We start from the raw sequence: 13,987 nt of genomic DNA, 5'->3' as shown, positions 1-13,987 counted from the left end.
CCCTCCTAACATGTGATTCTCATTTTACAGAAAGGGCCAGAGAAGTTAAGGAAGCTGCCCATAGCCACACAGCAATCAGGAATGAAGGCAACATTTGGACCCAGAAGTTTCTGGCTCTGCAGAGTGTACTCAGCTGTGTAAGAACACCACATAACAAGCAGGCATGATGGCTCACACCTGCAATCTCAGCACTTTGGGAGGGCGAGGCGGGCGGATCACTTGAGGTCAGGAGTTCAAGACCAACCTGGCCAAATGGTGAAACCTCGTCTCTACTAAAACTACAATCATTAGCCGGGCGTGTTGGCACACACCTGTAATCCCAGCTACTCAGGAGGCTGAGGCAGGAGAATTGCTTGAACCTGGGAGGCGGAGGCTACCGTGAGCTGAGATCATGCCACTGTACTCCAGCCTGGGTGACAGAGAGACTCTGTCTCAAAAAACACACACACACACTACATAATAATATGGTTTCTTTTGTTGCTGCCCAACTCCTCTAATTGTGCTGAGATTGAAACTTAGTGTTTGTCTCCTCTGAAATGCTACAATAGCCATATCCATCCTGAACTCTCAATTCTGGAGTGTCCAAAACAAAAGTCCAGGCTGGGAAGATGGGATCGGGGCCTGGTGCAAATATAATTTCTGCTATGGCAACTGCTCCTCCTCTTTCTCCCCCTTCTCCTTTTAAAATGGTGGTAAAATACACATAACACAAAACCATCTTAACCATTTGGAAGTGTCCAGGTGGTGGTAAGTACATTCACATTGCTGTGCAGCCATCACCACCATACACCTTTAGAGCTTTCTCGTCTTCCCAGACTGAAGCTCTGTACCTGCTGAACAGTAACTCCCTATTCTACCTCTCCCCATTCTACTTTCTGTCCCTATTAATCTGACTCCTTTAGGATCCTCAAATAAGAGGAATCATCATGCTTCTTTAGGAACAACACTCTTCTTAGCCGAAAAAGCAGAGGCCCAGGAGTGAGGGGTGGTGGGAGCTGGCCAGGTATGGGACTCAGCCAGCAGTGGTTGAGCAGGAGGAGGAGGCAGCAGACAGTGCACCCAGAGCCTCTGCGCCCCACAAAGGAAAGAGACTGGACGGTTTTATGAACCAGAGCAGTGCCAGGGAAGCAGGTGAAACAGCTAGAATCCCAGCCGCTGCCTTCCCTCTGTGCTGGCCCGTCCACAGGGGACCCATCCTCGGAGGCCTGGCTCAAGCCCCACTCTTCTGGAAGCCTTTCCTTCCTAGCTCAGCCCATGGAAACACAACAGCAAGAGGCCGCTGTGGAGAGGGCTCAGGAAACACCTCCCAGCCAGGCCTCCTGCTAGTGATGGGGAAGCAGTGGCTCCAGGTTAGGGTCAAGGCCAGAGTGACCCTGGCTCTGAAACACGCCACCTGCTGGCTTTTCCCCCCTCCGCAGCATCCTTCCCCTCCCGACACCTTTGCCGAGACCCATTGCCCACGGAGGCAGGGACACAGCCTCACTGCCCTGCCCCACACAGACCAAGCAGAGTCTTACACCTCTGAAAACACGGGCTGGACTAACCCACTGACTGCCTGTGCTTCTCAATGTGCAGCCAAGGACACCCCGCTTCAGCAGCATTGGGGGTTTATGTAAAACGCAGATTCCTGGACTCTTGTAGAGAGCCAGGATATCAGAAACTCTGGGCACAAGCCCCGGAATACGCTTTTTAAACAAACTCCCCTGGAGCACCCGATGGAACCACAGGGACCTGTAAGGCGACCCTGCTCCAGGTTACAACAGGAGACCACAGGTCCACAAGCAATAATGAGAAAGGGCGTTAGATGGGGAGTCAAGAGTCTGGTCCTCTTTCTGGCTCTGACTGTTCCTTACTAACCACCTGACACTGGCCGGATCTCTGGACAGATCTGGGCTGAAAGCAGATCCACGCCTGTGTGCGGCCACCTCCAGAGCTGCTCCAGAGCTCAGCGAGGCACACAGCTCACTAACAAAGCAGAGTGATGATGAGGGATTGCCCCACCCCCAGCCCCAGCCCCAGGGCCGTGGCCTTGCAATACAGGCCCCTAAAAGTTGCAAAGGGCTTTTGAAGGAGCATCTGACGGAGCCGGAATCGTCAGCTTCAGTCACCTCCTTTCCCACCTGGGGCTAAGGGTTTTCAGCCTCCTTCATCCCAGTTTTGCCTTCAGGAGGCTGCTCTGATAAGCAGTGTAGGCTAGAGCCTTGGCAAACACTCAAGGACGGTGCCATTTATTGAGTATTTATTAGGAGCAAAGTTTTTATGCCATTTGAGAGACGCAGAAACTGAGGTGTGAAGAGTGGCTGGTGAACCTTCTGGTCCCTGGACCCCTCTTGCCTTCCGCCTCAGGTGCCCTCATCTTCTGTTCCTGGTCAAGCCCTGCTCTCAAGAAGGGACTCCCCTCATCTCTTCCAAGGGAAGGAAACGCTGTCTTCTCTGAAGGAAGGGGTCCAGGCTTCAGGCCGCAGGACAGGAGAGGGGGAAGTCCCAAGCCTTGCACCTGGTCCAGGCCCTGCCTCAGCCAAATGGAAGAAAGGGCTCCTGCCCCTTCCTGCGGCCTGAGGCCGAGGCCCTCCCCTCGAGGTTGCTAGAGTTTGGAAACCTTGGGAGATGCAGGCGGAAGTAGCTGTTAGTCTATAAGCTGGTTTTGTGCAAATTTTTAAAAGGCAGAGGAAGATCCCTAACTCACCTCTTAGTGAGCAGAGTGGGGGCTGGACACCCCTGTGCCCTGCAGAGCCATCCCCACATGGGGCCCACCAGCCAGGGAGAAGGGAGCAGCCATGTCTAGCCCCGAGCCTGCGGCCTCCCAACACTGCCAGCTACAGCCCCAGGTTGGGGGCGTAGGGTGGTGTGTGGCTCAGGGGAGCAGGCTGGTCTAAGGAACAGCCACCATGGGTACCAGGTGCTGGAGGCTGACCCCTGGCACTTCCTTAAGAAGCAGATCTGCTCTTGGACAAATTTTCCCTGGGGTTAAACTACAATGGCAAGACGAAGACGTGGATTCCAGGATCCAACTACAAGGCCAAAATAAGAAATGTGAAGATCTGTGTGGTAGTTGACACTGTCACTAGTCTCACACTGGTAAGGAGAAGAAAAACAGTGGCTGTTGCCTGTAATCCCAGCACTTTGGGAGGCCAAGTAGGGAGGATCACTTGAGCTCAGGAGTTTGAGACCAGCCTGGGCAACATGGCGAAACCCCGTCCCTACAAAAAAAATATATAAAAATTAGCCAGGTGTGGTGGTGCACGACTGTAATCCCAGCTACTTGGAAGACTGAGGTGAGGGGATCGCTTGAGCCAAAGAGGTTGCGGCTGCAGTGAGCTGAGATTGGACCACTGCACCCCAGCCTGGGTGATAGAGTGAGACCCTGTCTCGAAAAGAAAAAAAGAAAAGTGTGCTGTGCTACATCATGGATGAACTGAGAAAACATGCTAAGACTCCAGTCACAAAAGACCACATAGTGTAAGATTATGTTTACATGAACTATCCGGAAGAGTTAAGTTCACAGAGACAAAAGCAGATTACTAGCTGGCAGGGGTGGCGGTACAGGGGGCAGGGGGAGTGACTGCTACTGGGTATGGGGTCTCCTTTTGGGGGTGATGAAAGTGCTTTGGAATCAGGCAGAGGTGACGGCTGCACATCACTGTGTGGGTACTAAATGCCACCGAATTGTCCGCTGTAAAAGGGTTATGTGAAGAGAATTTCACCTCAACAGAAGGAGGAGGATGAGAGGGAGAGGAGAGTCAGTAGCTGCTGCCACCACTGCCTGAGGCTCCTGTCTAGAAGGCCAGCTGTGGCTCCACTTTCTCTTCTCCCAGGGAAAGAGCTGGGGCTGCCTGGGCCTTTCCAGACCCCAGGGATGGGGCCAACACCCCACAGCCCACACTGGGTCCTGCTGCAGGGTGGCCTGGCCTTGGCCAGGAGGCCCCAAGGACTCCTGCAGTCTCAGGGGAGGAGCAGCAGTCTTCCCAGTTCCAAGTGGCCAGCTGGGCCTGGCCTCAGCCAAGGGCAGGGCTGTGCTTTGGAAGAACTTTTGCACAATTCTCCATCTGGATTGCAAGGCTCTGTATATTCTTGGTGCTGAAGGGCCACGTGAAGTGCAGTGACCCTGCGTGACCTGGAAGACTGGGGCCCAGGGAGTCTCACAGGCATCCACTCTCACCTTGGACCCCTGCAGGGACCCCTGCACAGCCTGCCTGATGAGGGGCACTCTCACCGCTTTGACAGCATCTATCTCACTGTCAAACAGCTTGGCCCATTTGAACAGACATCCTCAAATGGAGCCCAAACCAGCCTCACCTTCCCCTTCTCTGGGCCTAGCTCTGTGACCTGGGGCCAGCACAGAGCACAGTAGCCCGTCTTCCCAGAGCGGCCTGCAGAGCTCTGGGGTGGGCAGAGGCCAGGGCAGAGGCCCACTCATCCACCCAGAGGCCTGCGCCTGGGCCCACCTGCCATTCCTGCAGGCCCTGGGCAGGTTTCCACACCTCTCCAGGCCTCAGTTTCACAACTCATAAAATGTCCTACCCACCTTCCAGGACTGCCCTAAGGCTCAGCTGCGAGGGGGGGTGGAGAACTGCCCAGGACAGCAGGAGCCCCGGCGGGGTGACCTTCTTGGAATTTCCTGTGGAGTAATGTCCACTCCCTAAGGCCAAGGAGGCTTAGAGTGCCACCCCACCCTCGGCCCACAGCCACATCCCTGGGTATTAACCAGGAAAGAACTGGCAGACCTGAAGGGGTGGCACTCATTTCTCCCAGCTGAGGAGGGGGTGCCAGTCATCCTGGGTCTATGGTCTGAGTGATCGCTCGGTCAGACTTTCTTTCTCAGGTTCTTCCCAGAGACCCCTGGTCCCTTCCCACCCTGCCAGCTTCAGGGTCTCCGAAGGATGCAGTCAGGGGCAAGAGACCAGCTTAGGAGCCCAGAGCCCTGGGTCCAGTTTTGGTCTTAACTGGCTGCGTAACCCTAGGCTGCTCTCCTTGTCTGTGCAGTATTTTGAAAGGACACCACTGGTATGGTGAGCAAACACGCAGGCTGACCCACCATCCTGGCCCTTCCTACTAGGCGTCCCAGTCACTGTGAGGGGCACAGACATGCTCACATGTTTCCAAACTGTCTGGGGGCAGGGGACCTCCATGAGACCCTTCCAGTAACAAGGTTCTCACATGGTTCTTGTGGGCACGCAGCAAGACCACGGAAATTTGCGCTTGCTAGTGTGGTGTGAGCTGTGTGTATATTCCTGCAGGTTCTGTACCTCATTCATTCGTCACTCGATCCCCATGCACCGGCCCTCCATTCATGCTGGGCAGAGGGCACTGGCAGGGCCGGACCCTGCTACCTGTCGCCTGGCTCCACCCCCTCACCATCTTTGACAAGGTCAAGGTAACAGAGCCAGCCCTTCCTCCTCAGCCTCCTACAGACCCTGCTCTCCCCGCTCAGCTGTGGGAGGACCCAGCCCCTTCCCTGGTTTGGGGGTGCCTGTGGGGGACTCTGAGGCTGCGATTCCTGTGCACAGGGGTTTGTCTGTTTCAGGTGGCTCGTCTCCGGCAGTGACGGGAAGGGAATGCCAAATTAATGCTGGGCAATAAATTCTGCAAAAGCCAATAAAACCAAAGCAGAGGGATAGAGGGGAAGAACTGCAGCAACTGATTAAACATTTTTGTTGGCAGTCACAGACACATGGCACATTTTCCAAGGTTTGCATCAAGGAGACATCTGGCCATGGCCCATGTGTTTGCGGGAGGGAATCCTGGCCAGGCAGAGACAAGGGGCCAGGGAGGGCAGGACCCACGTGGGGGCTGTAAGCGGGGGAGCAGGCCCTCTGCTCTGGGGGCAGGCGGAGGTACCTCCAGGACAATGGTCTCAGGGAGGCAGTTAGGACCCGTCCTGGGAGGGCAGTGCTGGGATCTGCCCCCTCCATCTGAGCCTCAGGCCCAGGCTCACCGGCCAGCTCCATGGGCTGCAGGAGGCAAGACCCGGGAAAGGGAATGTTCCATGCTTGGAATGCCTGCTGCCCGGCCCACCACACCCCACACCCGGAGTCAGGATTCTAGACTCAAGACCCAAAGCCCAGCTCCCTCCTGATTTTTAGGGAGGGTGGTGGGGGGAGAGAGAGACAGAGAGTGCAGAGCCATTAGGTAGACCAGAGGGGACCCACAAGAGGATGCTGGGACTCCTGACTCCCAAGGTTCCCTACCTCAGTGCCTCTGCCCATGCCACCCTCTCTCACAGCATCCTTCCTCCCTTCAAGGCCCCCGGTCTTGGGGTCCCAGAGCCCCCGTGCCTCAGGTAGAGCAGCTCCCGTTAGTGTGAGCTGTGCATGTGTTCCCAGAAGGCGCTGTGCCTCACTCGTTCCTGCCTTTCCCCAAGGGTTTGCTGAGCCATGCTGAAAGGCCCACAGGACTCTGCATGGGCTAATATGTACCCATAGCAAGGATGGGATGCTGGAGGGTGGAGTGACACAGTGGCCTGCTGACTTGGGCCAGTCCTAGGCTCTGTTAGGAAAAACCAGTTTTCTACATGAAACTCTCCTGTCCTTCAGTGAACCTCCAGTGCGCACAGGGCAGGATAAAGCCCTGCCTGCAGCAAGCCCAAGCCAATTCCTCCCACACCCAGATGCAGGCCAGAGTCTCAATGGGACAGCCTGGAACTGCTCAAAGGAAGTGTCACTCACCCCCATGCAAAAACAGAGGAATGTGCTGCCCAGGCACGTCAGCTTCTGCACCAAGCCCAGGGGCCCGCGGATCTCCGGATCTCCGTAAACTTTCCCCTCCCCTCACCACAGAGATTCGCACTTGGTCTCTACTAGCCGACTCCAGCAAAGCTGACGGGGGTCCATGCTCCCTGAGCCCCCATCTCGGAAACACAGCCTCGCACTCACACTGAGAGGCATATCTCTCAGCCCCATCAGACCCGGGGCCCCTGCAGGACCAGGTCGGGTCCACTGCCTGGCCCTGTGACCCGGTTCCCCCACCCCCTGCGTGCTTCGGCCCCAAGGGTCCGGCCAACTGTGGGCCCAAGGCCACAGCCACAGCATCCCAAGAGCTTCCCTGTGTGGGCACTCGGCTTCAGCCTCACCTCCCACCTGCTCCTTACTGGCCGCATCCAACACTGGCTGCCCCTCGATGCCACACTCAGTCTCACGTTCACCAGCGTCATCGGCACCCCCTCACCAGGAGAACACCTGCTCATCCACTGGGGTTCCTCCCAGGGTTTTGCTTGCGCCAAACCCCCCTGGCTGGGTCGGGCTCCCTGTACCATCTCCCCCCACAGAGCTCAGCTATCTGTATTGTATCTCCCTCCCAGCAGCCTCAAAGGCTAGCGGGGGACCTGATGCTAGAAACCATTTCAAGAAGTAGATGTTGGTTTTCCCAGGACAGGAATCACCCAACAAAGGAGGTGACAAGGCCACAGTCTCTACATACCTCTGAGAAGAACACGGACAGAATGACCAGGCTGATCCAGTGAATCACGCCAGCAAACTGGAACGCGCTGGAAACTGCAATGGACAGGATAAGGACCAAATTTGAGGAGCAAGGAATTAGGTGTGTTGCTATGGGGGCTTCGCAGCATCCATCCAGACCTCTGGGACCCCAGGGCCCGCCTGCGTGAACATTTAGATCTGGTGGAAATTGGGTCAGAGAGCAAGGGCAGCTTTAGCTGGCGTCTGCAGTGAAGGCGGTAGGAGATTTGTGAGACAACGATGCTCTTCTTCTTGCCTCCAACCCAAGGGGCTGCTTCCTTCTCCCCACGGGCCGCCTCTCTGAGCTCCTGCTTGGTCTTTGGTGGGCTTTCGGCTGTAGCCAGACTGTAGGAAAGAAACCTTCCAGAAGGGGCTCAGGAAGACATTCACGGCTTTTGGGCTGTGTAGGCAGCTTCAGTCGAGGCCGGATGGGCTTTTAGACATCCAGCCCACAGTTCACCCCCAAAGTGCTGTGCACAGTCAGGGGACTCTAAATGAGCTCACTGTGACTTTTCGTTCTGGAAACCGAGTGGCAGAGACGGTGGTGTCGGCCAGGGTGTTTTGGAGAGAAGGCTGCAGTGAGGACTGGCAGGGGAGCCAGGTTTGGGGCAGAGGTGTCTGCCTCCCTCCCTAGATTAGCAGAGCCAGTGGGATGGGGTCTGCTAAACTTCTACGTTGCCCTGCTTGCCCCCAGGTTCTGGAGTGGGAGTGAGAGGAGCCATTGGCCCCTGAGGGTTCCCGCCCCACCTTTCACCAGCCACTCCTTAGAGTTAAGGCATTTTCTTTGGAAAGCCCTTTTAAAATACGTGAAGCCACGGCCAGCTTTCGAACCCTGGCATGGCATGGTTTTTAGCCAGCAAGGCCAAAAGCAGGATGCTGGGGCCTAGGACAAGGGTCAGGTGAGCTCTGATGGAGACTGGGTGGGAGGGATTGCCCCAGAGGGTAGAGGGCTCCCCAGAGGCCTAAAAGAAATACTAGTGGGATACTGGGGAAGAGCTGAGATGGGGTGAGGGGCAAGAATGCTGCTGAGAACATGCCTGCTCTGCTTCCTTTGTGAGCTGCCGCCAGGCCTGCTTGGCACATTGCTCAGAAACCCCCCAGGGCCAAGGGAAAGTGCCCAGTGCCTTCAGCGGGGAGGGCCAGACTGAAACAGAGGAACCCACAACCTCTCCCGAAGCTCTGGGATCTGCAGACCCTGGGGGTGGGTAGAAGTCAGGTCACAAAGCATAGCCAGGGGAAGACAGCTGCAAAACCAGGTTCCAGGTGGGAGACTCTGAGGCCCCCTGGCTTTGGGCCAAGGCGACCCTTAGAAGATGAGCCTGGAGTCAGGCCACATGAATACCAGTGGGAACGAAGAGGCTGAGGCCCATGTGACTCCAAGAAGACCTCCAGATGATTCTGAAAACATAAAATCTCTCCCCATTATTTCTCAAATGAATTCCTGTGCCTTTTTTTACGGTTTGCTTTAGAAGAGCAATAAATCTCTGATTGTGCGTTTTATGGAATTTAAGATGCCTTTTATGAGCTGCTATTGGATCTCCCACCAAAATCAATCTCCTGGATACTTAATTTTAAGCAAAATTCCAGTGTCGGCTGGGTTCTCAGTTCTCCTCAATACCTTGTCATAGCCCGAGCAGCCGAGGGCCCCGAGGACAATCCGCCACGGGCAAAGAAAGGCTCCGTTATGGGCAGGTCTCATAAAAAGCAGACAGTACGGGTGAGTGGGAGGGAAAGTATACAACATGGTTTAATTGAAGACAGGTTGAGTGTAAAACCAGTACCGGTCACTTTATGCTAGAAGATCCTTTAATTGGAACCAAGGGGCCACCAGCTGCATAAAACCCAACTAGGCTTATCAGACAAAAGCAATTCTGTGCTCACCATTCATCCTCTCTCAGAGAGCAGAGAAGGCTCATGTCACTTGGAGGGAGCTTGGACAGACCCTGAGTTCACAGGATCCCATAAAGGAGTTGAGGGCATTTGAGAAAGGAAGCCCAAGACATCTGAATGGGTTTGGGGGTGACTGGATCTACAGTCCTGGATTTTGCCAGTGGAAGGAAAAGAAGTCTCTTTGGGGCTGATAATTGTACCTTTTATTATTATTATTTATGTATGTATGTATTTATTTTATTTATTTGAGATGGGGTCTCACTCTGTCACCCAGGCTGGAGTGCAGTGGCGTGATCATGGCTCACTGCAGCCTCGACCTCCCAGGCTCAAACGATCTTCCCACTTCTGCCTCCCGAGGAGCTGGGACTACAGGCGTGTGACACCATGCCAGGCTAATTTTTACATTTTTTGTAGAGACAGGGTCTCGCCATGTTCCCCAGGCTGGTCCCAAACTCCAGGGCTCAAGCGATCCTTCCACCTTGGCCTCCCCAAATGAGATTACAGGCATGTGCCACCACACCTGGCCTGTGCCTAGTTTTAAATTTGCATTTGAAGGATCTACCTTTTGAGTCAGGGCAATACAGGTAACCAGGAACTGCACCAGAAACCACTAAGTTATCCAAAGTCAAGAGGCAAGATACCTGCCCCTGCCCCTCTGGTGCGACAAACAGCACGGGATAGGCCTGGTGGGGGTAAGCGGTGGATCCTCCACTCAGACAGCGATGTCACTATGGGACATCCAGGACAGAAGAGGTGGAAGACAAGGTTTAACGTGAAACTAGGACAAATACCAAGAGGAAGAGAACTGGCCAAGCAGTTAAATGACCTGGTGCCTTGAAGTCCCAGCTCCAATACCTCTTACTTAGGGCAAGTATCTCACTTCTCCAAATCTTAATTTGCCTCATCTATAATATGGGATCATATCCATCTCGCCCATCTCACAGGGTTACTGTAGTGTCAAATGTGCGGAAAATTCTTTAAAAACTATCACCATACATATAAATCACACTGCCAACTCACAGCTGGATAAAAATACCAGGAATCTTATCATTGTGGTCGCTGTCGTAAGTAGTTACTACAAGCTGAGATGCCTCCGTAAATGGGAACTCTCTTTAGACTACAGAAAATTCCAACCTGGAAAATCCCAAATGGGAGCAATTAAAAAAATGCATACAGGGGTCCCCAACGTTTTTCATCTCATCAGTTTCTGATCATGGAATGCTGGGGAGAGGACTGCAGAGGCCACATTGGGCAGAGAGGGGCAAACTGAGGCTGGGGGTGACAGAGAGAGAAGCTGCCAGATGTATTTCCTCCCCAGTGGCCATCCCCATGAGCCCTGGGGCCTGAGGCTGGGCAGCAGCATCGGCGGGGGCAGATCACGGCCTGCAGGTTGGGGACCCCTGATGAATGCAGATGCACATTGAATATTGACATCATATGTATTGGCATATGTATCTCTCTTGCTACTCACACTGGAGAAGCTTTATATCTATTAGAAGTTCCAGAGTCAGGAGAATCACCACCAATATTACACAGGCTACCAGGAAACTGTTGAGACTTGCACTGAGCAAAAATACCTGCCACACGGCTGCTCTCTTCCCACAGCACGGCTTCAGCCAGTTAGACCTGCGGGGACAAAAGTGGGGAGAAGAGAGGCTAAGAATGGGAGGGGACAAGAGGGTGGGCCCCAGTCAAAGCCCTGCTCTCAAACCCACCAGCGTCACTCCTCCTGGGCTCTCTCCCTGGCTCTAGGCTTCATGGCGAAACACAACCTTATTCAAGAGGCTGGGGAGCATCATAAAGGGTGCAAATGTCTCATTAAGAAATGGAGCTGGCCATTTTTTTTTCTTCTTTCTTTCTTCTTTTTTTTTTTTTTTGAGACAAAGTCTTACTCTGTTGCCCAGGCTGGAGTGCAGTGGTACAACCTCAGCTCACTGCAACCTCTGTCTCCCAGGTTCAAGCAATTCTCCTGCCTCATGCTCCCAAGTAGCTGGGGCTACAGGTGCATGTCACCACGCCCAGCTAATTTTTGTATTTTTGTAAAGATGGGGTTTCATCATGTTGGCCAGGCTGGTCTCGAACTCCTGACTTCAGGTGATCCACCCGCGTCGGCCTTCCAAAGTGCTGGGATTACAGGCATGAGCTACCGCTCACAGCCGGGCTTATATGCAAACCTGCAGCTCATGCATCTCTGTGCTTCAGTCTTCTCAAAGTTGAAAAGGGTATGAGACCAACATCTGGTGGGTTAGTGGACAGTCGGCCTAAGCGGCAAGTGCAGCGTGGAAACAATGTGTTATTACTGCACTTCTGTGCAGCTCAGAATGCGGTGACATGGGCTCTGGCATTTGGGAGCATCTCAATTTGCCTTTAATAAATGCTCGATGAATCACTGAATGGATTTTCCATTTTTCAGCTATAAAAAGGAAGATTTGAACTAGATCGCTGTTTTTCAAAGTAGGCTGCGTGGAACACTAGTTCCACAAAATGCTCATAGTTGTTATTTGATGCAAAAGTTTCCATGATTGGGTATGTTTTGGGAAATTTGGGTCCAATGAAGTTAAATGGCTATTTTTCTCTGTGGGGCGTTTTAGGGCCTTCAATATGCTCTTATGCATCATCATGGTCCCAAAGAGACTGCAGAATCAGGGCTTTCCAGACTTGCTGGACCGTGACACCCTTTATCACAGAGTGAGAATCTGGCGAGACTAGAGTTCCACGGACTTTCAGGGAAACCTTTGACTATATGATTCTGGGCATCACAGCAGAGGTGAGGCTGCTGAGGACAGACGCTTTCCCGAGCAGGTCTGGAGGTGGGAGGGGTCACGGAATCTGAGCTGGATGGGCTCCGCAGGGCACTGGACACCCTTCTCTCAGGAGCACAGGAAAGGCACCTCTGAGGGGTCTGGGGAATACAGGGATGGGGGAGCTGAGCTCAAACCACACCGGTTTGGTAGTTTAGGCACAAACAGGACCTGCCTGCCTCCCTTGCTGAGGAAGAACTAGGCATCCTGAAGTGGCAGCCACAGCACCAGCCCGGGAGGCCACGCTTCTGGCTCTGCCTTCGGCCACCCTGGGGCCCCGCGTGAAGGCTCCTCACCACTGTGGCCTCCGCCTCCGCCTCCGCCTCCCCATGTGTAAACAGGGATAACGCTCCTGAACTCACAGGTCACTAAAGTTAAACGAGGAAACTGATCGGCCCTGTAAAGACAATGCAGCTGAAATGGATTTTGGTGATGATGGCGACGACGATGATAAAATATGTGATGGCCTGAACACGGGGTTGTGAAGGGGGCTCTGCCCTGAGGTGCCCCCTTCTCTCGGAAGGAATAACGTGAATGCTTCAAGGAGATTTCGTCCTCACACTCCATCCAGGGAAAGCCTGAAGGAGTCCCCTGCCATTGGAAGGACAGACAAAGTTCACAGCTCTTCAAGAAACCTGGTGGGGCACTGGGCTTATTCACGTCATTCTGAATATTTTCTAACACCTCTGGGAATGATAGGCCCCCCGTCCTCAACTCTGTGGGGAATGCAAAGACTGGTGTTCAGTCCCCAAACTCAGGGAGCTGCTTCCAGAAAGACAGGTAGGAGGACATCAACAGGCAAAGGAGGAAGAGGAAGAGGCCATTTTGGATGGGGCTGTGGGGGTGGACGTGAGCCCTGCAGGTCCAAGAGTATGGGGCAAGAGATGAGGAAACCAGCCAGGTCAAAAGAGAGGGTTTTTCATTAAGGGACAAGCAGAAAACAGGAGAATGGTCTGTGGGGGCCAGATGGTGAAGGCCATCGATGAACACCCTCGTCGCGCACTGCAAGTGGATTTCAAAGTCCATTGCAAACCACTTCTTTCTGCTTTCATGCTGGCACAAGGGGCCAATCTTCACGCAAGGGGCTGCAGAGGAAACCCCAGACTGAAACTGGGAGGAGCTTGGGCGGGTTGCCAGATCAAGCGCAGGATGTCCAGTTAAACATCCCAACTTCACATAAACAATGAGCAATTTTCTAGTGTACCCTAAACATTGCGTATGATAGACTCATACTAAAAAATGATCTGTTGCCTATCTGAAATCCCAATTTAACTGCGAATCCTGTATTCTTATTTGCTAAAGCTGGCAGCCCTAAACTCAAGAGCCGAGGGGTCCAGAGGGGGCCTGGTGAGGGCGACTGTGATTTGATCAGAGAAGCATGGGAACCCTGGGATGCAGGCAGAAAGCCAGGATAAGCTGGGGAAAAGCGCATGGGAAGGCCATCTGTCCGGAGGGGCAGGAGGGAAGGACCTGGCCAGGGAAGCCAGGTGCTCGGATGACAGCTTTGGCCCTGCTGGGCTGGAGGCTCACAGAAGCCTAAAGCTGCCGCCCGCAGCAGTGCCAGCGGCACGGTGCCCCCGTCCATTAACAAGCCTTTGCATTTTAAGATGTCCTTGGCTATCATCACTTGGCCACCCTCCTCACCTCCTGATTCTTCCTTCCGGCATCACCTACTCCCCCCGCTTCTTTTCCCAGGATGTGACATTCCTGTCTCCCCTTCCGCCAGCCCCATTTTCATCCTTCACACCTCTCGCACCAAGTTCACGCTCAGCCTCCAGCCACCTCAGCGCCTCCGGAAGCCGGTTCCCCTGCCCTCTGCCTGCTCACTCCTCCCTGACGGCT

The 13,987-nt window shown here is 54.0% G+C and overlaps 1 protein-coding gene across 6 annotated transcripts in view; it reads right to left on the bottom strand.

Annotated features, from left to right (window-relative positions):
• TMEM266 (transmembrane protein 266) overlaps positions 1-13,987 on the bottom strand; it is a 150,098-nt gene that overhangs the window by 37,311 nt on the left and 98,800 nt on the right. For 4 of the 6 annotated variants that reach the window (XM_015453121.4, XM_005560149.5, XM_065548224.2 and 1 more), the window contains 2 exons: positions 10,816-10,970; positions 7,417-7,490 (listed from right to left, as the gene is read on the bottom strand). In XM_015453121.4, coding sequence (XP_015308607.1) covers positions 7,417-7,490; positions 10,816-10,970 — 229 coding nt within the window. The remainder of the gene's footprint in view (positions 1-7,416; positions 7,491-10,815; positions 10,971-13,987) is intronic. The other 2 variants (XM_073996419.1, XM_073996418.1) reach the window with 1 other exon arrangement.

The sequence above is a fragment of the Macaca fascicularis genome, chromosome 7, assembly GCF_037993035.2.
Source record: "Macaca fascicularis isolate 582-1 chromosome 7, T2T-MFA8v1.1".
Lineage (NCBI taxonomy): Eukaryota > Metazoa > Chordata > Mammalia > Primates > Cercopithecidae > Macaca > Macaca fascicularis.
Note: the sequence above shows the minus strand (reverse complement) of the source record. Positions and strands in the feature narration are given on the sequence as shown.